The sequence below is a fragment of the Mycteria americana genome, chromosome 3, assembly GCF_035582795.1.
Source record: "Mycteria americana isolate JAX WOST 10 ecotype Jacksonville Zoo and Gardens chromosome 3, USCA_MyAme_1.0, whole genome shotgun sequence".
Classification (NCBI taxonomy): domain Eukaryota; kingdom Metazoa; phylum Chordata; class Aves; order Ciconiiformes; family Ciconiidae; genus Mycteria; species Mycteria americana.
This window is the reverse complement of record NC_134367.1, coordinates 65,578,122-65,601,339: the sequence shown is the minus strand read 5'-3', so window position 1 is coordinate 65,601,339 and position 23,218 is coordinate 65,578,122. Positions and strand designations below refer to the sequence as shown.

Sequence of the window (23,218 nt, the reverse complement as noted above, 5' to 3'; positions counted from 1 at the left end):
ACAAAACACTGTTGTGCCTTACTGATCTTGTTCTCATTAAGTTCAACTAGCTATTGGTTTGATCTGGATTAGTGATACTTGATACAAGATGTGCAAGAGTTATCCACCTGAAACTCCATTCCGAAAATTGCTGTTCTGTAATGGAAGTCAGCCGAAAAACATAAAGAAGCTGCAGACTTACCCTTGTTGCTTTACTTGAGTGGTCAATATGAGAAGGGAAAACAAAAGGAAGCAAACCTTCAACAACTGAGCAAGTGATCAGTTGGTAGGGGAACTAAAATAACACAGACCTGAAAGAGGCTGTTACTTGCTCAGCCAGCAGCACTTGATTTCTCTCCCTGGGACTGGGAGCACTTGTCCATCTCAAATGAGTACACCAGCCTTGCTCTGCCACTCTAGAAGTACTTGGGGAGCCTACTGCGGCTCTGTAGTCTGGGGGGACTTTTCCTAAATTGTTAGAATTTGACTGGTCTGAAGGTTGGGAAGAGGCAGCACTGGGTTTCGTTTGTCTTTCTCATGAGGCTGAGACATCAATAGAGGTTGGCCCAGCACATAGACTTGCACACTCTATTTGTTTTTTTACTCAGGAAAGCAGTCTATACTGTCTGCTCAAACAAGTTCTTTTGCCCTGCATTCTTAATTATTTTTGTTATGATGTAGGTACTCATTCGTCCTCTGTTACCCATTCTGCTTGATTTAAACCTTTCCTTCCACGTCACTCCCTTCTGGAGCTGCATACATGAGCTCAGAGCTCACGAGCTCAGGTATCACTTAGAGTACGCATGCTCTCATCTCTCAGGTTTGACATTGACACTGCTTGCAGATACATCAAGACTTTGATATGTTCTTGTAGAAAGGGAAGAAAAAATCCATTACTGAACCTCTGATCAAGTAGTATCTGCTTTAAGATGGCTATGGCTTTTGATGTGTTGTTTTTTCTTTCTGAGGTAGCCTTCTCTTGCAAGCTTTTTCAGTGCAAAGCTTGCAAGACAGATACAAACCCAGTTTTATATATTCCTCCCAATTCAAATTGTAGCCACTCAAATATTACAAGCAATTTCTTCAAAAGAATATAATACTCTCCCCAAACCACTGAAGAATAGTTTTTGCTGAGAAAGGAGTCATTAGCCTGTTCAGTACTCAAATATGTAAAAAACTAAACTCTCGATACTGAATGATGTGTGTATCCAAACTGTGAGTCACCAGGAAGTGTCTAATGCTTGCAATTATGTGGTTTATTTGTCTGAAGTACTTTTGTTAATATTACCTTACTGGCTTCAGTTCCTAACCTTCTCTATCATGGGAATTCAGTCTGGTTTGTGCTCTGTGTTTGTTTTGCTTCACATTCAAAATGTATATTAAAAAAAAAAAAAATCACAAACACAAGATGCAATGTTTTTTCCTTTAAAGCATGAATTACTATGAAAGAAATATTAGGTATGAAACTGAGGTTCATATCTTTCTATTTTTTAAGAAAGTAACACATGATCTTTCTAAGAATTGCTCTTGAGGCTCTTGTTGCTGTTGTCAGCACTTTCATTTAGCTGATTCTTCATGACAGAGAAAACATGTCTGGGGGTTTTTATCAAGGTGTCCCATGGTAATAAGAAAAGAAAAAAAAGGAAGAAATGGGGGGGAAGTGTGTGTATATATAATATAGTCCATTGTGTCTAGAAGCACACTTTACATGGATGAAGTCATACATATATATTCAAACATGGTCATGAAAAGGTATTTCTTGTTAACTTTATTGGGTTTTTTTAATAAAAATTTTTATTTTTTTAATAGGCGAAATCTGCCTGGAGACAGACAGAAAGCTCTAGAAATTATGATTCCCCTGGTAGAACAGGAAGACCAAGTAGCTTCAGATATGTACTGCCTGGTTGGTCGAATTTACAAGGACATGTTTTTGGAATCTGGGTTCATAGATACAGAAAGCAGGGACAAAGGGACGTTCTGGTGAGTACTGTTTTCCTGGTCTATGTCCTTTTGTTAGTTTTGGGAAAATATTCCTTAAACAAGAATTTATTTCAACTGTTTTTCATTCTAAATATTTGGCATCCTTAAGGGATACACTAAATCTAATCTTCTTCTCTTATTTGTTAAGAATGAGAGATTTACGTTGTTTGCAGATCTGGTTCCGCAAAGTTCTTCAAGTTCTTCCTTGTCAAGAGATGTGGAAATTTAGGTAGCTCTCATCAGAGTGTATTTTTCTCCTTTTTCCCAAATGCAAAGTCTCCTGTTTACTATAGTATTCTTGGGAATCTGGGCCAGACAATAATCAGCTGTGAATAAATTGGTATATCTGCAATCTGATAGATAGTAGCTAGCGAGGCTTAAAGGTGCTGAGGTTTAACTCTGCAATGTTGCTTAGAATGTACTATTCTGTCTTTTTTTGGCTTCCATGCTCACAAGCCACATGACTGTTCCAAACTCATGCTGGCAAAAGTTTTATCACCCCATCATCACCATATAGTGTATGCATATTACAGTGGACTACAGTACCATCGATAGTCAAAGAACATCACAATATGCAAGACAAAAATCTTAATTTTAGAGGCAAGTATAATGTTTTTTATTGCCTTTGAAATGCAGTGAAATGCTGTTATGTGGAATAGGTTAAAAAATGGAGGCACTGGATGCCATCCTAGCTCATCCTGTCAGGATGAGCTGCTTTCCTCCATTATGATTCAGATGAGGAAACAGAGAATCTGTGTTTATGTATCCTGCACATCAGATCCTAGTTTTGGTCTTGTGCTCATCAGCTGCCTGTTGAAGTAAATGCTTAGAATGGAAAACTTTCTTCTCCTTTCATCATTTATCACTTTTTTTCAGTAAACTTCAGATTAGAACTGTCTTTGGTAAAAGATAAGATATAATTGTTTACCATTTATGGCCTCAGAATACAAGTACAGTTTATAATTGCTGGTCATACTTTACAGTTTTGCAATGCTTACTGGGTTTTTTTAAAGATGTTGAAATAACAGGAATGCAGCATATTGTCATCATCCCCCCCTTCATAATTTTGGATTAAAGAAGAAATTTATTTCCTCTAAGGCAAAGCCCATAACAAACTTTCAAGATTCTGTTTTTAAAAAAAAAATTTTTGCTAATGTCATGAACTAATATAAAAAGAAAACTGTAGTCCTGTGTACAAACACTAGGCATTATCACAGGCTAAACAGAATAAATAGAAATTACTTTTGTTATTGTACATCTTGCTTTTCCTCATTCATAGTGCCTTATGAACAGATAAACTTTGAGATTTTCAAACATAATTGACATCTGCTGGAAAAGTAGCACGGCAACCTGTAGGCAATCCAGGAGACTCCTGGAGTGCTTTGAGGATAGCTTCTTAACCCAGGTAATAGATACCCCTACCCGAGGGGATGCAATATTGGACCTGATGGTCACCAGTGCAGGTGAGCTCATCAGTAATGTCAAGATTGGAGGCAGCCTAGGCTGCAGTGATCACGCATTGGTGGAGTTCACAGTCCTGAGGGATATGGGACAGGCGAGGAGTATAGTCAGGACCCTAAATTTTAGGAAAGCAAACTTCCAGCTCTTCAAGGAATTAGTCAGTACGACCCCCTGGGAAACTGCCCTCAGGGACAGGGGAGCAGAACAGAGCTGGCAGATCTTTAAGGATGCTTTCCAAAAAGTGCAAGAGCTCTCAGTCCCCAGATGTAGGAAATCAGACGAGGAAGGGAAGAGACCAGCATGTCTGAGTCGAGACATGCTGGTCAAACTAAAGAGCAAGAGGGAACTGCACAGGCAGTGGAAGCAGGGACAGGTAACCTGGGAAGAGTATAGGGACGCTGCCTGCTTGTGTAGGGATGGGGTCAGGAAGGCCAAGGCGCAGCTGGAGCTGAACTTGGCAAGGGATGCAGAGAATAACAAGGAGGGCTTCTATAGGTATATCAACCAGAAAAGGAAAGTTAAAGAAAGCATACCTCCACTGATGAACAGGAATGGTGACCTAGTATCCACAGACGAGGAGAAGGCTGAGGTACTCAACAACTTCTTTGCTTTAGTCTTCTCTGGCAACCGCTCTCCTCACCCCTCCCAAGTCAATGGACAACATGTTGGGGACCAGGGGGGTAAAGCCCCTCCTACTGTAAGGGAAGATATATTTGTGACCATGTGAGGAACCTGAACATATATAAGTCTATGGGACCTGATGAGATGCATCCCAGAGTCCTGAGGGAATTGGCTGATGTAGCTGCCAAGGCACTCTCCATGATATTTGAAAAGTCGTGGCAGTCAGGTGAAGTCCCTGGTGACTGGAAGGAGGGAAACATTGTGCCCATCTTTAAAAAGGGTAGAAAGGAGAGCCCTGGGAACTACCAACCTGTCAGCCTCACCTCTGTGCCTGGGAAGAGTATGGAACAGATCCTCATGGAACAGATCCTCCTAGAAGCTATGCTAAAGCACATGGAGGACAGGGAGGTGAGTCAAGACAGCCAACGTGGCTTCACCAACGGCAAGTCCTGCCTGACCAACCTAGTGGCTTTCTACGAGGCAGTTACCACATCAGTGGACAAGGGAAAAGCAATGGATGCCATCTGTCTGGACTTCTGTAAAGCCTTTGACATGGTCCCCCACAACATCCTTCTCTCTAAATTGGAGAGATACAGATTTGATGGGTGGACTGTTCAGTGGATGAGGAATTGTTTGGATGATCACATCCAGAGGGTAGTGGTCAACAGTTTAATGTCCAGATGGAGATCAGTGACAAGTGGTGTCCCTCAGGGGTCTGTACTGGGACCAGTGCTGTGCAGTATTTTCATCAATGACATTGACAGCGAGATCGAGTGCACCCTCAGCAAGTTTGCAGATGACACCAAGCTGAATGGTGTAGTTGACACGCCAGAAGGACAGGATGTCATCCAGAGGGACCTGGACAAGCTGGAGAAGTGGGCCTGCGTGAACCTCATGAGGTTCAACAGGGCCAAGTGCAGGGTCCTACAGCTGGGTCAGGGCAATCCACGGTTCCAATACAGGCTGGGGGATGATGTGATTGAGAGTAGCCCTGTGGAAAAGGACTTGGGGGTACTGATGGACAAAAAGCTGGACATGAGGCAACAATGTACGCTTGCAGTGCAGAAGGCCAACCGTATCCTGGGCTGCATCAGAAGAAGCGTGGCCAGCAGGTTGAGGGAGGTGATTCTGCCCCTCTACTCTGCTCTGGTGAGACCCCACCTGGAATCCTGTGTCCAGCTCTGGAGCCCTCAGCACAAGAAGGACATGGAGCTGTTGGAGCGGGTCCAGAGCAAGGCCACAAAAATGATCTGAGGGCTGGAGCACTTCTCCTACGAGGACGGGCTGAGAGAGTTGGGGTTGTTCAGCCTGGAGACGAGAAGGCTGCAGGGAGACCTTAGAGCAGCCTTCCAGTACTTCAAGGGAGCCTATAGGAAAGACGGGGACAGACTTTTTAGCAAGGCCTGTTGTGACAGGACAAGGAGCAATGGTTTTAAACTAAGGGAAGGGAGATTTAGACTAGATATAAGAAAGAAATTTTTTACAATGAGGGTGGTGAGGCACTGGAACAAGTTGCCCAGAGAGGTAGTGGAGGCCCTATCCCTGGAAACATTCAAGGTCAGGCTGGATGGGGCTTTGAGCAACCTGATCTAGTTGAAGATGTCCCTGCTCTTGCAGGGAGGTTGGACTAGATGACCTGTAAAGGTCCCTTCCAACCCAAACCGTTCTACGATTCTAACTAAGAAGGGTTGTATGTGTAATAGTGGTAGTTACTTCTAATATATTTTATGTAGTCATTTTAACACACTTGCAATAAATGCACCTTAGCAATAATGATATTCATACATTTAATGAGGGGAAGTGATTGCGGTCAGGCATACTAGTTCGGGAAAGGACAGCAGGCTGGCAGCTCCTGCAGCAGAGTAGGATGCTGACCGGCCAGCCCCTAAATAATCTCTGAAGTCCCTGGCAAGTAAGACCCAATACAGACTACTTCATGTGCCTGCTGCCCTAAACAAGGTGATTTCTGTCGAGTCAAGCTGGAGTTTGTCTGGAAGCTATATGGGATGGGCCAGTTGCTTTTGGTTTGTACTTTATGCTGGATATTGATTTGAATTCTAGTGTTAGTCATACAGCAGGCTTGACGTGACTGAAGGGTTGACTCATAACTCAGTGGAAGGCTCTTGGGAAGGAGCAGACTTACTCTAGTGCTACAGCAGGCCACAATGGGGAAAGGTGTGTGCGGGAACAATGCCTCCATGATAGTGTTACTTTATGTTGAGATAAAGTTTATTATCTCAGTCTTAGTGAAATGAGGATGTAGGAGAAGTATAGTGAATTGCAAAAGATAATGAGAGTTTGGCAGCAGAACCAAAGCATCGGTTTTGCAACAACTAGTGATGTCAAGGTACTTTGGTCTATTAAAAAAAAAAAAAAAAAAGAAAAAAAAAAAAAGGCAGGCAGTGTGCTTTCCTGACAATTAAAAAGCAGAATAAAAGACATCTTTCATATAAATATGAGAGAAGAGATAAAAGATTAATTATTAACTGTCACTTTCTTGTTGCATACTGACAGTGTAAATCAGACTTACCAAAGCTATCAAGTCTTTATTCAAATCTTTTCACTGCCACCTCCCTAATTCAGTGTCTGCACTGCAACATTTTCCCAAATGTCAGCTTTCAGTTTCTTGATGGCATTTATAATTGCATCGGGTAAGCCAGCCTCTACTTTATAGGCAGACTTTTAAATCTTACCGCCTTTCTACGATACTGTGCGTGTTCCTCCAGTGATATTTGGGGCATGACAATGTACAGCAATTGCACCAGTTGAATTTAAATCAGTTCAGTCAACAGGTGTGACTTGTGAGTTGTTTGGGAAACAGTGAATATTTTCATCTGTTCAAAATTAATGAATACAGGTTATTTTTTTATTTTTATTTTTTCCCTGTAAATTTTTGCTGTCCAGGCGATGTGGATATAAGGCAGGTTTAAGAATGTCAGCACAGGATCGCACCAAATATAAAATTACACTTTTGGTTGTAATGATTTAGGAGAGGTAAATAGGACTACAGAGGTCCAAGATACTAGTATTTCTTGGTGTGAGTAGCATGTAAAGATGGCTAGAAAAATGAATTTCTGCTGTGGGGAAGGGAAATTCAGAAGCAATTTGGAAAGAAAAGGCAGAACCCAAGAATAAAAATTCCCAGGTTGTCCCTTCTGGTCTCCTGGGGGTAGGTGGCAAGGTCCTGGCAGCAGGGGACTGCAGGAGTGGCCTCTGACAAGAGACGCAGCCAGTTCCAGCCAGCTCCAATGGACCCATCACTGGCCAAAACTGAGCACATCAGCAGCACTGGTGTGGCGCCTCTGTGGTAACATATTAAAGAAAGGGGGTTTTTGGGCTGTTTCACCAATGGTTCTGCAAGCAGTAACTATTTTGCAAACTTGAGCTCATCTCCACCTCCTTTGCCTGTATGATTACAGCACAAGTGTGCCCACCTATTGATACGCTTGAGAGATTCTTATTTTACCTTCAAATTTTGAAGTTTTGTATGTATCTGTCCAAGAACTAGAGGAATTTTGATAGTCATGCCAGAAATTAGGTGTTTTGGGTCAAAACAAAAAAGTGGAAGTACAGAATCTCTTGTATTGGAACAAAAATACTTATTTTCAAGGCTCTTTCTTCTTCTGTCAATCTTTCCTCTCTCCTTTTCCTGATATTGCATGAGGATTACAGCATGAAAGGTCTCTAGGGCAAAAAAGGGAGCCCAGTTCTGAACATCTCTACGTCTCCAAACAGATTACACCAGCCAGTGGGTCTCTTCTAGCTATATATGCTTAGAATAAATGAGTGTGTCGTCCTGTTTGATTGGCTGGTTTTTATGGGGTTTGTTTTTTTTGTTGTGGGTTGGGTTTTTTTTAAGTGAGTGAAAATGTTTTGTATGTACTTTCTTCCTTGTTTTGTTGTAACTCAGAGTACAAGAGGAAAGGCAGATGATGAAAGAAAAGAATTAACTGAGTCTTCTCTGCTCATCATGCTTTTTTTAGAGGACTAGACTCTTCTCTAATGATTAAGTTCTTTGGAGGTGGGCAACTGGAGTATAGAAAGAGTATGTACGTAGCAGATTGAAGAGGAGCCTGTTCTGCAGTTTTGGAAGGCAGAGCTTGTGTTAAAGGATGCTAAGTCCTGAATCATTAGAGCAGGAAAAGCAACAAACAAAATAAAAAAAAATTTAAAACCAGCCATATTTTTGGCCTGCTAGGATCAAAATGCCTTAGCTTTGCTTACATGTCAAAGCGTGGTCTGGAAGCCAAATCCTTAGTTTTTGCATAGATTATTTTTCTTTCCTTCCTTATGTATTAATCTCACAACCTGCTTAATTTTTTTTATATAATCCATTTATTTGTCTGGATTTTTCCCATCCTTTTGAAAGTAATTTTAAACTCCATTGCTTTTACTGTAGGTGGAGTTGTGTTGACTGAATCTCTTGTGCTCCTTAACTCACATACAATAGTCTTGTTTGCCTCCTCCTTACAGAGGGGGGTGTGTGTATATATATATATATGCAACCAAACACGTTCTTATTCTGTAGAACAAGTTTAAAGCATTGTAGATCTGCTGTCACCGTTGCATTGCTAGCATGAGGATAGAATGTGCTGTGTTTGTGTGAAACCCCCTCAACTTCTTTTAAGACAAGATTTAGGCTAGGTGAATACTACTGCCGTTCTTCTTGCTCGCTCACTTCCTCTTGCAGAGAATAAAATCTGGTATAGTCCTTTTTTATGCGAATAGATTCATAAGGACAATATCAATGAGACACCCAGTAAAGAATAAAATTTGGAGTAGCTGAAATCGTATCTAAACTCAAAGTATGTTCATGTATCGCTTGCTTTTGGGCTTATGCATTTTGATATGCTTGTATGTCACTGTAGCAGATCCACAATATAATCTAAGGTTTCAAGTCAGTGAAAATTCATGTATTTAAGAGTAAATTAATTAGCTTATTAATAAATATAACTGTGAAACAGGTCTCTTACAAGCTGATAGTTTTAATTTTTTTTCTTTAATCTCAAAGAAAATTGGAAATCTAGTAAGATGCTGTAACTTTACTGGGATGGATGAGTAGGGTCTGTGCTTGTAGTGTGAGGGGAAAGTAAATGGGAGGAGAATGTATAAATAATGGACTCCTACAAATAACCACAAAGCATGTCTGGAAAACAGTAAAATATTTTTGCTTCCATGGATTCTTGCTGTGTAAACAGAAGATAAGCACTTAAAGTATAATTATGTCCCTATTAGATCACATTATTTAGAAAGTAAACTTGTATACGTTTGTTTTTTCTAGGTTCAAGAAGGCATTTGAGTCAGAGCCAACATTACAGTCAGGAATTAATTATGCAGTACTCCTCCTGGCAGCTGGACATTGCTTTGATACTTCTTTTGAGCTGCGGAAAGTTGGTAATTATGGCTTGCAGATTCACAGTGAAATTGCATTCCAGTGAAAGTATGACACCACTCACTGTCATAGGGGAAAAATCTGATGGTTGTATATGAATGCTTTGATAGTGAGCATGTGAGTATTTAAGTTGGTGTCCCCCACCACCAGTGATCCCACCTGATTGCGGTGAGCGCTGTCATGAAGACCTGGTTCCAGTTTCAAGGTCTTAACTGGTTACCAGAGTTTAGTGAAAACTGACAGCCCTTCTTTGCAATGGCATAATTTGTGTGAAACAGGAACACCTGAAGGGGGAATCCAGTTCCAGCTAGCATTCTTTAAAACAAACAAGCAAACAAAAAACCCTGTGGAACTGTAGGGAATATGGACAAAAAGTCTATTCTAAGAGTGGGGAAAATGCACTTCACTTGAGCTTGGGATGGGCTAAGAGAGGAATGTTTCTCTTCTGATGTTATCTTTGAGGTTTCCTGAATGTCTGTGTTCATAGAATCACAGAGTGGTTTGGGTTAGACGGGACCTTTAAAAGACCATCTAGTCAAACCCCCCTGCCGTGGGCAGGGATCTTTCACTAGATCAGGTTGTTCAACCTGACCTTGAACACTTAACAATGATGGGGCATTCACAACTTCCCTGGGCAACCTGGTCCAATGTGTCACCACCCTCGCTGTAAAAAATTTCTTGCTTGAGAGGGAACAATTAAAGTGTCCATTTTGTTTGTGATTTTGCTGTATTTGAGGAGAGCACGAAGTCAAGATTAGTCAGTAATACTTCAGGGAAGGTATGGGAGAAAGCACTAAATATTGTAATATGTAGTAATATATCCTTTGCAACTGGCATTCTTCTCCATGAATTCATATAATTCTTGACTTGTTGTAGAGTCTTTTTTTATGCTTCTGTCCCCCGAGGAGGTTGTCAATTGAGAAAGAAATGTTCTTCACTGCACGGAATGTATCTGTAATCAGCCACTGCTTTAGTTTAGAAGTTAGGTGTGCACTGTATGCCTGGAAGTAATTTTCTAGATAAGTTTTTTGAGTGTGAAGGTCACAGTGAGATGGCTACTTTCACATAGGTAATGGAAGTGAAATTGAAATTCTCTGGTGTGAATGAAGGTGTTCCTTTGGATGTGATAGGCTGCGTAAAGTGGCCCCAACTACTGTGTTTGCCCTTCTGTGAGTGGGTGAGATTTTGCTTTTTGGGTCAGAATACTTTCATCTCCTACACTGAAATTTGAATTCTTGTGCCAGTGTAGGAAGTAAAAATATATGTTTTGCTTTCTACATAGCATTTGCAAATATTCACCCAGCTGGCCTAATTTTAAATCAGATAGTTTAGCGAAGCTGGGCTATATTTATTGTGTAGTTTAATTTGAATCTTTCGATTTTAAAGAAACTTCTTAATTGCACACAGGCTGCAGCCAACTAGATTTGGACAAATTGTACTCATGAAATCTGGGTGTTATTTGTAGGGATCAGATGTTTGGTATCATCTTCTCATGACTTTGTCTGGTGGTGTTTTCCTTATTGTTTTTATGGAGAACATTGCAGAAATTAAAGTTCCTTATTACTTAAGGTTCCATCCACTGAATGATTCAGTGGAGAAGTATCCAGTAGCTATTTGGTGGAAGGCTTTTTTTTTGAGCTGTTGGTGTGCCTCTCTCTTATGTAAACATTTACTTGGTGTCTGCTGAAAACCCTTGATATAGCAACCCCTCCTGTTATCTACTAGTGTCTATCTTTCTTACTTTGTTATGGGAAATATTGTCAAAATACTTTAAGCATCAGACTGACAGCTATTTTGAAACAAGTTTTCAAATACGTATATAATATGGACCCTATGCATGTCATTGGTCATTGATTTCTTGTTGATAAGGCTGTGGTCACTGTTCATAGAATCATAGAATACCATGTTGGAAGGGACCTCAAGGATCATCTGGTCCAACCTTTCATGGCAAAAGCATGGTATAGACAAGATGGCCCAGCACCCCGTCCAGCCGAATCTTGAAAGTGTCTGATGTTGGGGAATCCACCGCTTCCCTGCCGAGATTATTCCAATGGCTGATTGTTCTCGTTGTGAAAAATTTTCCTCTTGTGTCCAATCGGAATCTCCCCAGGAGTAACTTGTACCCATTACCCCTCGTCTTTTCCATGTGACTCCTTGTAAAAAGGGAGTCTCCTATCTTCTTTGTAGCCACCCTTTAAATACTGGAACATGACGATAAGGTCTCCCCTAAGCCTTCTTTTCTCAAGGCTGAACGAACCCAGTTCTCTCAGCCTTTCCTCATATAACAGGCTTCCCAATCCTTTGATCATCTTTGTGGCCCTTCTCTGGACCCTCTCCAGCCTGTCCACATCTTTTTTTGTATAGCAGGGACCGAAACTGAACACAGTATTCCAGGTGTGGTCTGACAAGCGCTGAGTAGAGTGGGATAATGACTTCTTTATCTCTGCTGGTGATGCCCTTGTTGATGCAACCCAGCATCCTGTTGGCTTTCTTTGCCGCGGCAGCATACTGTTCACTCGTATGGAGCTTGTTGTCCACCAGGACCCCCGGGTCCCTTTCCACAGAGCTGCTCCCCAGCTGGGTAGATCCCAGCCTGTGCTGCACTCCTGGATTATGTTTTCCCAGGTGCAAGACCTTACATTTGTCTTTGTACAATGAGATTTTGTGAGCTGGCTTGAGTTGTGCTAGATTCTGAGAATAATTTAGTATTTTCTTTGTCTTGGGCTAACATTAATGTTTTAAACAAAAATAAGCAAAACCACAGAGGTTGTGAGGGAAAAAGTTTTGATTTTTTTTTTCCCCCACCCCCCGTCCCAAGAATCTCTTTACGTGTGTGTCATTCTTTTGATGTCACCTCTTGTTTAGATCTGTGTGTACAAGACTGTTCATAAGCAGTAGTTAGATTTGCCGGCAGTGCTTTCAGTTTGGTGTCCACCCGCAGCATTATCTGTAGAATGTAGAAACTAGAGGAAGTCTGTCTTCTGGTGGGAGATGAGGAGAGAGGCAAGAGCAAGCTAGCTGAAGTTGAGTCCAGGTTATATGTGAAAATGATATTGGTAGGTTGGGAAAGGCTAAGGAAGGATATGGTACCTAATGGCACTTCAGAGGGTGCATGAGGCTGTAATTAGAAGATGCATATCTGATTACATTGGCAATAATGTAATAACTCCAGTGAAACTAAGACTAAGTCCAGTATCCAAGAGAATTTTTACCAATCTGCATCAGATCAGAAACTTTGCCTTCTAAAAGTTCCTACCTCTACTTGTCAGATAATAGTTCACAACTAAATGATCATGTGAAGTGTTAATGAAAATCCTCTTCCTATTTTTTTAATAGTACTGCTTTCTTAACTGTACAAAATTACAGAACTTTGAGACCAAAACAGAAATGCAGTGCTTTGCATTGACAGTAATGATCTCTGCAGGCTGTGCAACTTTGACACACAAAGGATCCTGTAATATTAATTGTTCTGTCAATATCTGAGGAAGGAAAGCAGTTTATTTATAAAGCCTTCATAGTAATATTTAACTGGTAATATCTACTTACTGTATCTTATTTTCTTCACAAGCTGTGGATTCTTGGTGTTATAAAAACAATGGCTTTTCTGGCGTTAGTGGTTCCTCTGTGTTGGCTCATTTATTTTTAAGACAAAATATTTTTGATAAAATATACTGGAATTCAGCTGTTTTTTTTTTCTTCCCTGTGAATGCCAAGTTTATCATGGAAGTAGAGAATATCTTGACTTTGCCTGGATTTTCTTATACTCTCAAAAAAGTTTTAAAGATTATGAAATCAAAATAAGCTAGAGAAGAGAAATTATACAAGGAGACCACAAATTCAGAGTGAAATTCATGAAGGTGTTCACTTTGCATAAATAGTTTTTTTTGTTCCCCCACCCCCCAAAAAAGACCAAACCCACTGGAAAACAAAACAACAAACCCCCACCGCTGTGCATTAGAGTTATAGTCTTTTGAACCTATTGCTAATGTCTCTACACTGCAAAGGCGTTTTTCCAGCTTGCCTTTCACGGATAAGTTTGTAGATGAGCTTTGTAGAGGAAGGTCAGCAAACTAGAGTGAGTTTTAGCACTGAGTACCTCATCTTTCTCAGAAGAATTTGATGAGAGGCTGTCGTCTTTTCTAAGGTAATAGGATCCACTTCACAGAATACTTGGGTAAAACTTCCAGTTCATCCAGGCTACATAACAGTAATGATTCCCAACTTGGTGTCCTCCAATATCATTGCTGCTACACATCCATCCTTTCTCCCACCGTCTTCCTATAGCTCTCACTTACTACGTGGGCTGCGACTCAAAATCCTTGCTGTCACCAGTCTTACCTTCATAACAAACACTTCTCCCTGCCATTCCAGTAATCCCAATCCCTCCCCATGTGAGTTGTACTTTTCATCAAAACCACACACTCAGTTTGTACCTTGCTTTGGCTCTGTTCCCACGTCTGGGGCACTGGAGGGTTGTGATGGGTGGGTTCCTGCAGGTGCAATGAGGCATGGTGTAGTATGTAAGCCTGTGAACCAGTGACCAGTGCTCAGCACGGCTGCTGATCACTGTGACAAATAGCTTGTGATAGCTTGTCAGTGGTCACTGCAACTGTGAGTGCCATCGCCCAGTACTCGGCGAAGGCCCTCTGCACAGCTAAATTGCTCCCTTTCCCCTTCCTCCCAGAAAAGGTATACCCATCTGAAATGATTCCTGTATCCCTGTGATACCAATTCCTTACTTCCCTTGTGATGAGGCCACATTCAAAGCCTGTGGAATTTAGTATGTGCCTACCTGCTCTTGTATGTTGCTGTCACGTGCCTGCAAATGTGTTAGACATTCTAGCAGAGCCCTTCAGCCTTTGAGGATATTGCTGAGTAGTGTTACTTTAGGGTCCTGGGGGAGCTTAGTTTTTTCCATTTACTGTGTTGTGTGGATAGTGTGTAGGTTTTGGTTTCTAGAACTCAACTGAAGTTGAACACATTTAACACAAATTCCCCCTTCCTATCCTACACCAACAAGTGTAGGTGTACATCCTCAAGCGGTCTCTTGACAGTGTGCATGTGTATAGCACTCTGGCTTAAAGCCTTGCAGAGCTGATATATGCAGAGATGGTCACCGCTGTACATTGCGGAGTTGATGGAGGTGATGTACATTGCATCGTGTCTCAGATACGAAATATTTTGTAAAATCTATTGCATTTTTTTCTCTTAAGGAATAACTAAACAAACTTCTTTCCCAAGAAGCAAACAAATAATGTTTTTATATGATTTAAGTATTATTTTGTTCTGTATGTTACTCAAGCATGACAATTTCTTGTTAGCAAGAGAGCACAAAGTGTGAAATATAGATGTGAAATAGGCTATAGACCATTGGATACAATTTCACATTTTAAAAACATTTATTGTCTGATGTTGATAACATAAAAATGTGAACAACATGAGAAAACAAGATACATTTTGTAGACTGAAATGTAGCTAATGTAGTGATATCCATTTTGATAAGATTTATTGCTGCTTCCAGCATGAAGTTTAGTCTGCTAGCTACTTAAGGAAGGTTAAGGAAAAAATAAAGATCAACAGTTGCATTGAAATTTCTTGTGAATACTCAGCCTTAATATCAAGGGCAATGGAAGGTGATGTGGGAGGCAAACTGTCATAGTGGAGTAGTGTGGGAAAAGTGAATAAAAAAGACTATGGTGGTGAAGAGGCTTGTGTTGTAAGCTGCAAATTGTTTTATTTGCGGGGGATGGTGTAGCATATCTCATGTTAGCTATAAATATGTAGCAGCTAATATGAACTAAAAATCATCGTGAAGGCCACAGGGAAACTTGTATTTCTCAGAAAACTTAGCAAGTCAAAATAAAGCCTGAGGCTCTCCATAGTCTTGAGTTGCTGAGGGACTTACGAATATTAATAGATGTCTTTCATTGGGGTAGGACTTGCGGCAATTAAAAGAACATCACTGCTGGAAGAAGCCCAGTGGATCATCTGTTCCTTCTGCATGGGACCTTGTCTATAAAGGTAAGTTTGGGGCTTGGGGCTTGTAAGTCAAAAAAACAAAGCAGAAAAAAACATAATAGGTGCCTTACTCAGCATCTGTTAAGTTTTTACAGCTATGTTGTGTAGCCTAAGGCCCCAATTTACCTTTACAGATGAGGTCCATGCAAGAACATAGGTAATCTGACTGTGGCCTTGTCCTGACAGTGATGTCTTAAAGTTCCTTTCTTGAGAAGCCTTTAGGAAGAGGGGGAGGGGAAAAAAAAAAAAATCTGCTTCCGCTTAGGGTGTTTGGAAGGCATATAACATTAACTGGTAAGTATGATTTCCATCTTACTTCATTGAAATGGAGAGGCTACAGTAATTTAAGCAATTAATAGATTTCAAATCAGGGAAATGGTTATTTTAAAACTGCATTAATACATTCCTGTGACCTGTTATTCTTTTTACTACAGGAGTAAAGATCAGCAGCCTGCTTGGTAAAAAGGGGAGCTTGGAGAAACTGCAGAGCTATTGGGAAGTGGGATCTTTCTTGGGGGCCAGTATGTTGGCTAATGACCATATAAGAGTGATCCAGGCTTCAGAAAAGCTGTTTAAGCTAAAGGCACCAGCATGGTAAGGTGATAAATGAGATCACGTACATTGCTATGTATGAAAACATGGGACTCATTCAGCATTGTATTTAGCCAACAGGAGATTGGTTTTGGTTTTTTAACAGATCTTGCTGCCTGTGTATTGTTTCACTGCACTTTTACTCAGACAAGGGACTCTCTTCCCCTTTTGCCCTTATTCAGGAATAGATTCAATATGGGTCTTTAATTTGATGTCTGAGAAGGGCAGATTCACCATGGGCTCTGGGCTCTTCTGCAGGCAAGGGGGAATGGAGGAGTTGGTTGTAGGCACTGTACTTCAGCGGTTACATTGCTGAAGAGAATTGATAGTGGCACGTGGGTTTAGTCATAACTGCCTGAAGTTTTTTGGGAATGCAGAGAGCTTGGCCAGAGAGGCATGGATATACCTTGGAATACTGTGATGGTTATTGCACATACCAGCTGTTTAGGAACTTGAACATGAATGAGCTGTACGGTGCAAGTTGCGTGTCATTATGATTGAGAAGAATGCAGATTAAAGTCCAATTAACAGAAAGATTATAAATCCAGGGTTAAAGACAACCCTGTAGACTCAACATTTGTTATGCAAAGGCCAAGAGATACGTGCTCTGACAGCAGGCTCCCGGCACCTGTTGTGCTTTGGATATAGGCAGCAAGTAAGGACCAGTCACTTACTCATCAGGGGCTGGGATCCTGTTAGCTGGGGAGAACCAAAACTCCTTTCTGACTAAAAAAGTTGTCAGTCTGCCAATTGAAAGAGTGTGTATGTTGCAACCTATGTATTTTTGTCTTTTTATAAAGGCTGGAAAGTCTGTCTCTAAAAGCTGATCAGAGGGGAATGTATGTATGTGTGCTAAAATATGGAAATGCTAAACTTCATATAGACATAACATAGGAAACTGTCAAAATTGGGAACTTGGTCAGAATTTGGTCAGAAAATAAATAAATGCTGTTTACAGTGTATTTACCTGCAAGGTTTTCCATTTTTGCTATGTGCATGTTTTACTGAGAAGCTCGATAGCACTCTCTGGAAGTCTCCTGGTAGCGTTTTCTGGAGTTTATGAATGTCTAGTTGTCAGGATTTTATGTACCAGTGCCTTTAGGGTTTAAGTCTGTGGATTAAACTCCGAAGGTACAGCACGTTCATTTGTGCTTCAGGAAGGATTTCTCCTGCGAGCAGTTCCTTCCCAGTCTGTTGCCTGCTGTTCAGCAGAGCCCACTTGGTGCAAAGGGGAGTAGATATGGTACCTTAAGCCAGATATCCCCATGGCCTAAGAAGGATGATTGGAAAATGCACAGCTATGGAACTGTTCCCAAAAGGCCCTCTGAGTTTACATTATATCTTGTCATAAGCCTGAAAACAAAGTTTCCATGAATAGTCTAGTTGTGATAAGGTGATAAATGCTCTTTAGGTATGTATATCTAATTGCAGTAGTATTCATAAAAATTGCATAAGATTATTTTTACAACTTTTTTCAAAAATGCCAAGAGAAAGCAATGTTATGAGGAGCCCCGTAAACCAGCCCCAGAAAGTAAAACAGCAGAAAGGGGGATAAGGGATGAGCTGCAATTAGGGGAGACATTCAGCACTGCTGTTGTCCTTCCCTAGCAATGCCAAAAGGCTGCTTAGCGTAGCTGTTGTCGTCTTTATAGGATAATCAATTCCAGAAGCGTCATGTTTTAGGAATCTGTGTTAAACCACTGCCAATGCAGATACAATACAGAAGACAGAACAGCGTAGAAAGCTAAACTAGCGGACTTTTCACCTGAGTTTTTATTTGAGGTTGGCCACTACTGAAACAAGTTTGACATGGGTTCAGTTGGGTCCCTAGGTAGAGGATTTAGCTATTTCATGAAGCTTTCATGGTTTAGGATAGGAGGCAGTATATGGGATCAGGAATATATGCAGGAAGGAGTGTCCCAGAACTCATTTGTATTTTAGGTTACTAATATAGCAGCTATGTTTCCAGCTCTAAATGGGGAATTGCTATTATTAAAAGCAGTCATAGAGAGCCAAAACCTTACTGGCTGCCTTGGTGTTGCAATGGTGAATGCTTCAGCTGGGATTAAAGGTAGAGATGATATTATTACAAACTGTATTAAATTTACTATCTATGTATGCTTGGATGATCACAGGTACCTGAAGTCTATTGTAGAGACTATTTTGATATATCAGCATTTTAAGAAACTGACTCCAGAACAGCATACGGCCAAACAGGAACTTGTGGACTTCTGGATGGACTTCCTTGTTGAAGCCACAAAGACAGATGTGTCTGTAGTTCGATTTCCAGTAAGTGGTTGTTTTGTTGTTGTGGGGGGTTCTTTTGGGTTTTTTTTGTTTTGTTTGGGGTGTGTGTGTGTGTGTGTGTGTTTGTTTTTGGGGTTTTTTTAATACATTGTGACATGAAGGAAATGAACACAAAACACTGCTTGTTTTTAGGTTGCCAGACAATAAACTGCTTGTCCAGAAGAAATGTATTTGGCCTGCATATTAGATTGGTTTTAATTGATTGCATGTGTGCACAACAGGATTGCACAGTGTGTTCCATATGAAAGTAATAAGGAAAAAAGTCAAGACAGAACTTTGCTATTTAGTGTTTTCTACCAATGGGTATACTTCTAAAGCAAACCTTTGCAGTGTATTCCAGGTGATACTATATTAACTGTATTATGTTTTGAAGAAAAGATCCTTAATTTCAGTCTCTTTCTAGTTCAGTAGGCTTTGCATACCCTACTGCCAGTTAAGCCTGTGCTCTGTTAGAGGTTAAAAATCAGCCCAAGCAGTCAGAAATCTATTGTTCCAGCTACTAGACAATGTATTTCAACAACATTGTACTATAAGTATATATATGCTTTTCTATTTCTTCCACAAACATTTTGTTCAAAATTTTTATGAGATACCCTGGTGTTGTACAATGTCCTGAAAGTATACTGTAAAAAGATCTTTGTTCCCTGTACATATTAACTATATATGTATGGGAAACAATGTCTTGGGTATCCTAGCTAACCATTAGCAAATACAGCTTTTTGTTTTAAATAGCAGTTGCTATTGCCTCCCCAATACTTGAAGCGCTTATTGGTTGTTTTGTACAGTTCTTTTGGCTTCTGTATGTAGATGGGATAATAAACTGTAAGGAAGACTCTACTGTTGAACAGCGACAGCTTGAGGCAGTAAAGTGAAAGCAACATGAGAGTCTAGGGAGTCCGATTCTCCTTCTGCGAGGAGAATGGGCGTAAAGTTTTGCAGGGAAGCAAAAAATATTTTGAATCCTCTGTTTTTTGTAAAAGTCGAGGCCATGTTCTCTTTAGATTTTTGATGATGAAATGGAGCGGTTAGATACTTAAAATAGACTCTGACTTATAAAACTGTTCAAGTCACATGCTTTGGATTTTTATTAATATTAAGAGACAAACCAAAACCGATCATTGCGATAGCACAAGCAGAAAGATAAACCCAGTGACTACATAGTTTGATTGTGTTGTACAGGAAACTCTTCTGGTGTTGCAGACAGACATACATGAGCTCTCATAATACAAAAATTCTATTTGTGCCTGTTCAGAAGCAAAATCACACCATTTAACAAGTCAACAAAATGAAACATAGTAACTTTCTTTTCCCTCCCTTCTCCCAGATTCTTGCAAATAATTTATTTTAAAATAAGTTTTTTTGCAGATTTCCTTGTTGTGAATTGTTCTCAGAGCTTGAACTTAAGGACTTCACTGTGCATCAGTACTAGCTTAGCTGTCAGTTGCTCTCTTACCTGGTAGCATCAGTGTCATCATCCTCTTTTTGGCCTTTAGAGGAAGAAATGGCACCACTTGTGGGTAGCTTGCTATAGGCTAAAGATCCCGATTTGTGAAATGTTCTAAACCAGATTTTAGAAATTATAAGTGCCTGGACATGCCAAGCAACACATTTGAAATCCCACTGGTCATCATTTACAGAGTTAAATGCCTAGATACTTTTCAGAATTTGGCCTTCCTCTTCTGCCAGTGTACCTGTGTGCTCACTGATGCTGTAGGAGGTGACATGGCTTAGATTTGACTCTAAGCCATGGCTCTTTCCAAGACTTTCTACTTAGATGTTTAGGTGTTTTTTGTTTTTGTTTTTTAAATAGGTGCAGGCCAAATTGCCCCAGTCAATCATTATTTCCTAAAGCAATTCTTTGACTCCAAAGATTTTTTCAAATGAGAAATTCTGTATCTTGGGTATTTTGAAGATGATGTTTGATTGGAGCTTGTATGGGAGAGGGAAGGGCAGAAGAAAGGAAGGAGATTATCAGTCTGTTAACCATCTTTAACTTAGTCCTATTTTATAAATGTCTTTCAGCTAAACACTGAGGGCTAGAAATCTTCCTGTGCATGCTGCAGTGGAAAAGAGTAGCTTTTTCCTGAATTAATAACAATACTTTACATTCTGAAGAATGAGAATACCTTCAACACAGGCAATATCGATTTGGTGTTTTAGACGTCAGGTTTTAACCACTGAAAATCTAAAATAAATAAATAGTTCTAATGAGAAACCACACTTCTTCAAATAGCCAAACTTTTTTGACTTCTTCCTTTAAAGCATGCTGGAAGCTTTAAAGATCTGGAAGTAATTCTGGCAGAACATTATTAAAGTGGCACAGTGGCTGGCTTCATTTACTAAGCAGTTATGGTTAGACTAAATCTTGCTGCATTGCATCCCATCTCTTTTATATGATGGTTCTAGTTTTTGTTTCACTTATTCCAGGAAATTTTCTATAATCTTTAGCTGTCAGCCTCTTGCAGTGGTGCTTGTTGCTTTTGAGAAAATTGTTTGATTTGGTGGCTACAATTCACAGTGGTCTAAATCAAACACAGTTCAGTCTAGCTCTTGGTTGATGTGTTTTTCTGATTTACCCAAATGCGCTTCTACCAAAAGATGATAAAGGTATACCATGAATTCTGTCCCCATGGGAGATGGACATTCTTGAATGGCATTGCAAGAGAATGAATTGTGACAGAAAGATTTCAAAATCTGATAGTTGTCAGAGAAGTAATTTGGAAAATTATGATATGTGCTACCAATTATGATGTGTGCTACCACATAATAGCCTTACATAAAAACCTAAAGTTGGCTTTTTTTTTTTAAATCTTAAGTTACTGTCAGCCATACTAAACTAGCCCAGTACCTAAAATTGTACCGTTCATTCTGTTTCCCCTGCTTTTCCTGCTATGGTATGACTACAGAAATAGTTTTAACAGGTTTTAATACTTTTTAAAGTTCTACGTATTTTGTACTAACTCTTAAAAATTATTTTCTCTACAAGGTTTTAATATTAGAACCAACGAAAATCTATCAGCCCTCATATCTATCCATCAACAGTGAAGCCGAGGAGAAGACTGTATCTATCTGGCATGTGCTGCCTGATGACAAGGTATACCATGATGTCATCTGTACTTGTAACTTTTTCCACAATTTAAAAGTATGCGTGGTATATAAGGCATATAACGTGTAAACAGTTGCATCTAATGATGGATTCTGCAAAGGAGAAAAGTGTTTTAGTAACACACGGGAAGATGCTGTGGACATATGTTGCCGTGCATTTTTTAATTTTTTTTTTTAATATGGCATTCTTAATTTTTTCTTTAAGTTTGTCATGTTGTTTAATGGATCTTTTGTCTCCGTCATTTTTTAAAATAACTTGCATCTTCTTTCAGGTTGTTTTAAACCAGTGTATGATATACAGCAAGTCTGTTGCTTAAGATTTCATAAGTAATTTACAATATACTGTCATCATAGAAATAATGTATCATAAAATTACTTCTACAAACAGAACTATCTTCTTCCTGTACTTGCAGTATTGCTTGTCTGTGGTAAATACTGTGGTAAATACTCCTTTAATATGAAAGTAATAGAGACTGATGTCTTAAAATAGGAGCGGAATCAATCAAAAGCCAAAGAAGTATTTGGCAGAAGGATAGATAGATGCTCAGAAGGTCTAGAAATTGAAAAAGCTGGGAAGTCCATATGTCAAGGTGCGAGATAGCCAGACGTATTTGGCAAGGAGCTTAGAAAATCTGGAGATGCAAGGGGAGAGGAAAACCTAGAATGATTATTGCATTTTGGGATGCTTAGGAAGCAAAACGTTGGTAAGAGTGAAGATAGGAAGGACACTGTAGAACCTCAGAGAAGGATGGGAGCATGGAAACATGGCAGGAGTATATGAAGAGTGAATGGAGGCTGAGTCAGCTGGAGGCACAACACTGGAGATGGTGCATTTTGTAAGAACTAGCACTGTTCATTCTTCCATGGCAGCATTTTGTTTGCCTACAGGATGGGACAGTGAATACCTATTTTTCAGGTAATCCATCCTTAAGCTTTCGTACTTGTAGTCTGTTAAAGGAGAAAAATTTTTGCATGCAGAATACGTGAGGCTGTACTGCTTAGAATTTTTGTTGTGAGTTCAGGAGAAAATGTAAATGGTCAGTGGCTGAAATAGTATATTTAGAGCACAAGCTGAAATGTTTGCCTAGACCAATGAATTTCTGTTTCTTTGTGGTTTATTCTGACTGATGTTTCTCCAAGTAGGCTCTGCCTCTGAGAATAATATAAAAAATAAATTTATGCAATTCTTGGACAAGACCAAAATTTACCACACAGTAAATAATGATTTGTCAGTACTACAGAGTAAACCTTGCTATTGTAAAATAACTGTTCTGAAAGTATTTCTGTATTCAGAACTTAGTCTATTTAGAAACTACTTGTACATGCATTTTTTTGTTTGGTTTTTTTGGAGGCTTTTTTTGTGCGTATGTAGTTCACCTCCAAACAGTACTTTCCATTCTGTTAAGTGGCTTATCTATAGAATGAGAAGGAATATAGGAGCAGAAGGAATTTTCTGGACTATTGAGTCCTGTTCACCTCTTGCAGGCACTCTTGCCGTATAATGTTTTACATAAAGTGATCAGGCTCCCTCTGAATACTAGTGTAGGTTTCATAGATGACTGTTTGTGCTGGAAAGTGGTTTGAGAATGCCACTGCACCTGTGGAAGAGCCTAGATTGGAATACTGCTGGTGAAGTAGAAGAGTGTTATTTCAAGTCTTCTAGCTTTCAGTCTCAATTTGTTGCCATTTCATACTCATTTGTTCTTTTGCTAACACAGTGTTTATGTTAAGTGCTTTCTTTCTCTCTCTGATGTTTTCCTTACA

General features: G+C 39.9%; 1 protein-coding gene across 2 annotated transcripts in view; it reads left to right on the top strand.

The window, feature by feature from the left end:
- Positions 1-23,218, top strand: part of MAP3K5 (mitogen-activated protein kinase kinase kinase 5) — a 109,129-nt gene that overhangs the window by 47,033 nt on the left and 38,878 nt on the right. Inside the window, exons 7-11 of one of the 2 annotated variants that reach the window (XM_075498811.1) lie at positions 1,789-1,959; positions 9,323-9,435; positions 15,886-16,045; positions 18,178-18,331; positions 21,336-21,443. In XM_075498811.1, coding sequence (XP_075354926.1) covers positions 1,789-1,959; positions 9,323-9,435; positions 15,886-16,045; positions 18,178-18,331; positions 21,336-21,443 — 706 coding nt within the window. The remainder of the gene's footprint in view (positions 1-1,788; positions 1,960-9,322; positions 9,436-15,885; positions 16,046-18,177; positions 18,332-21,335; positions 21,444-23,218) is intronic. The other variant, XM_075498812.1, reaches the window with a different exon arrangement.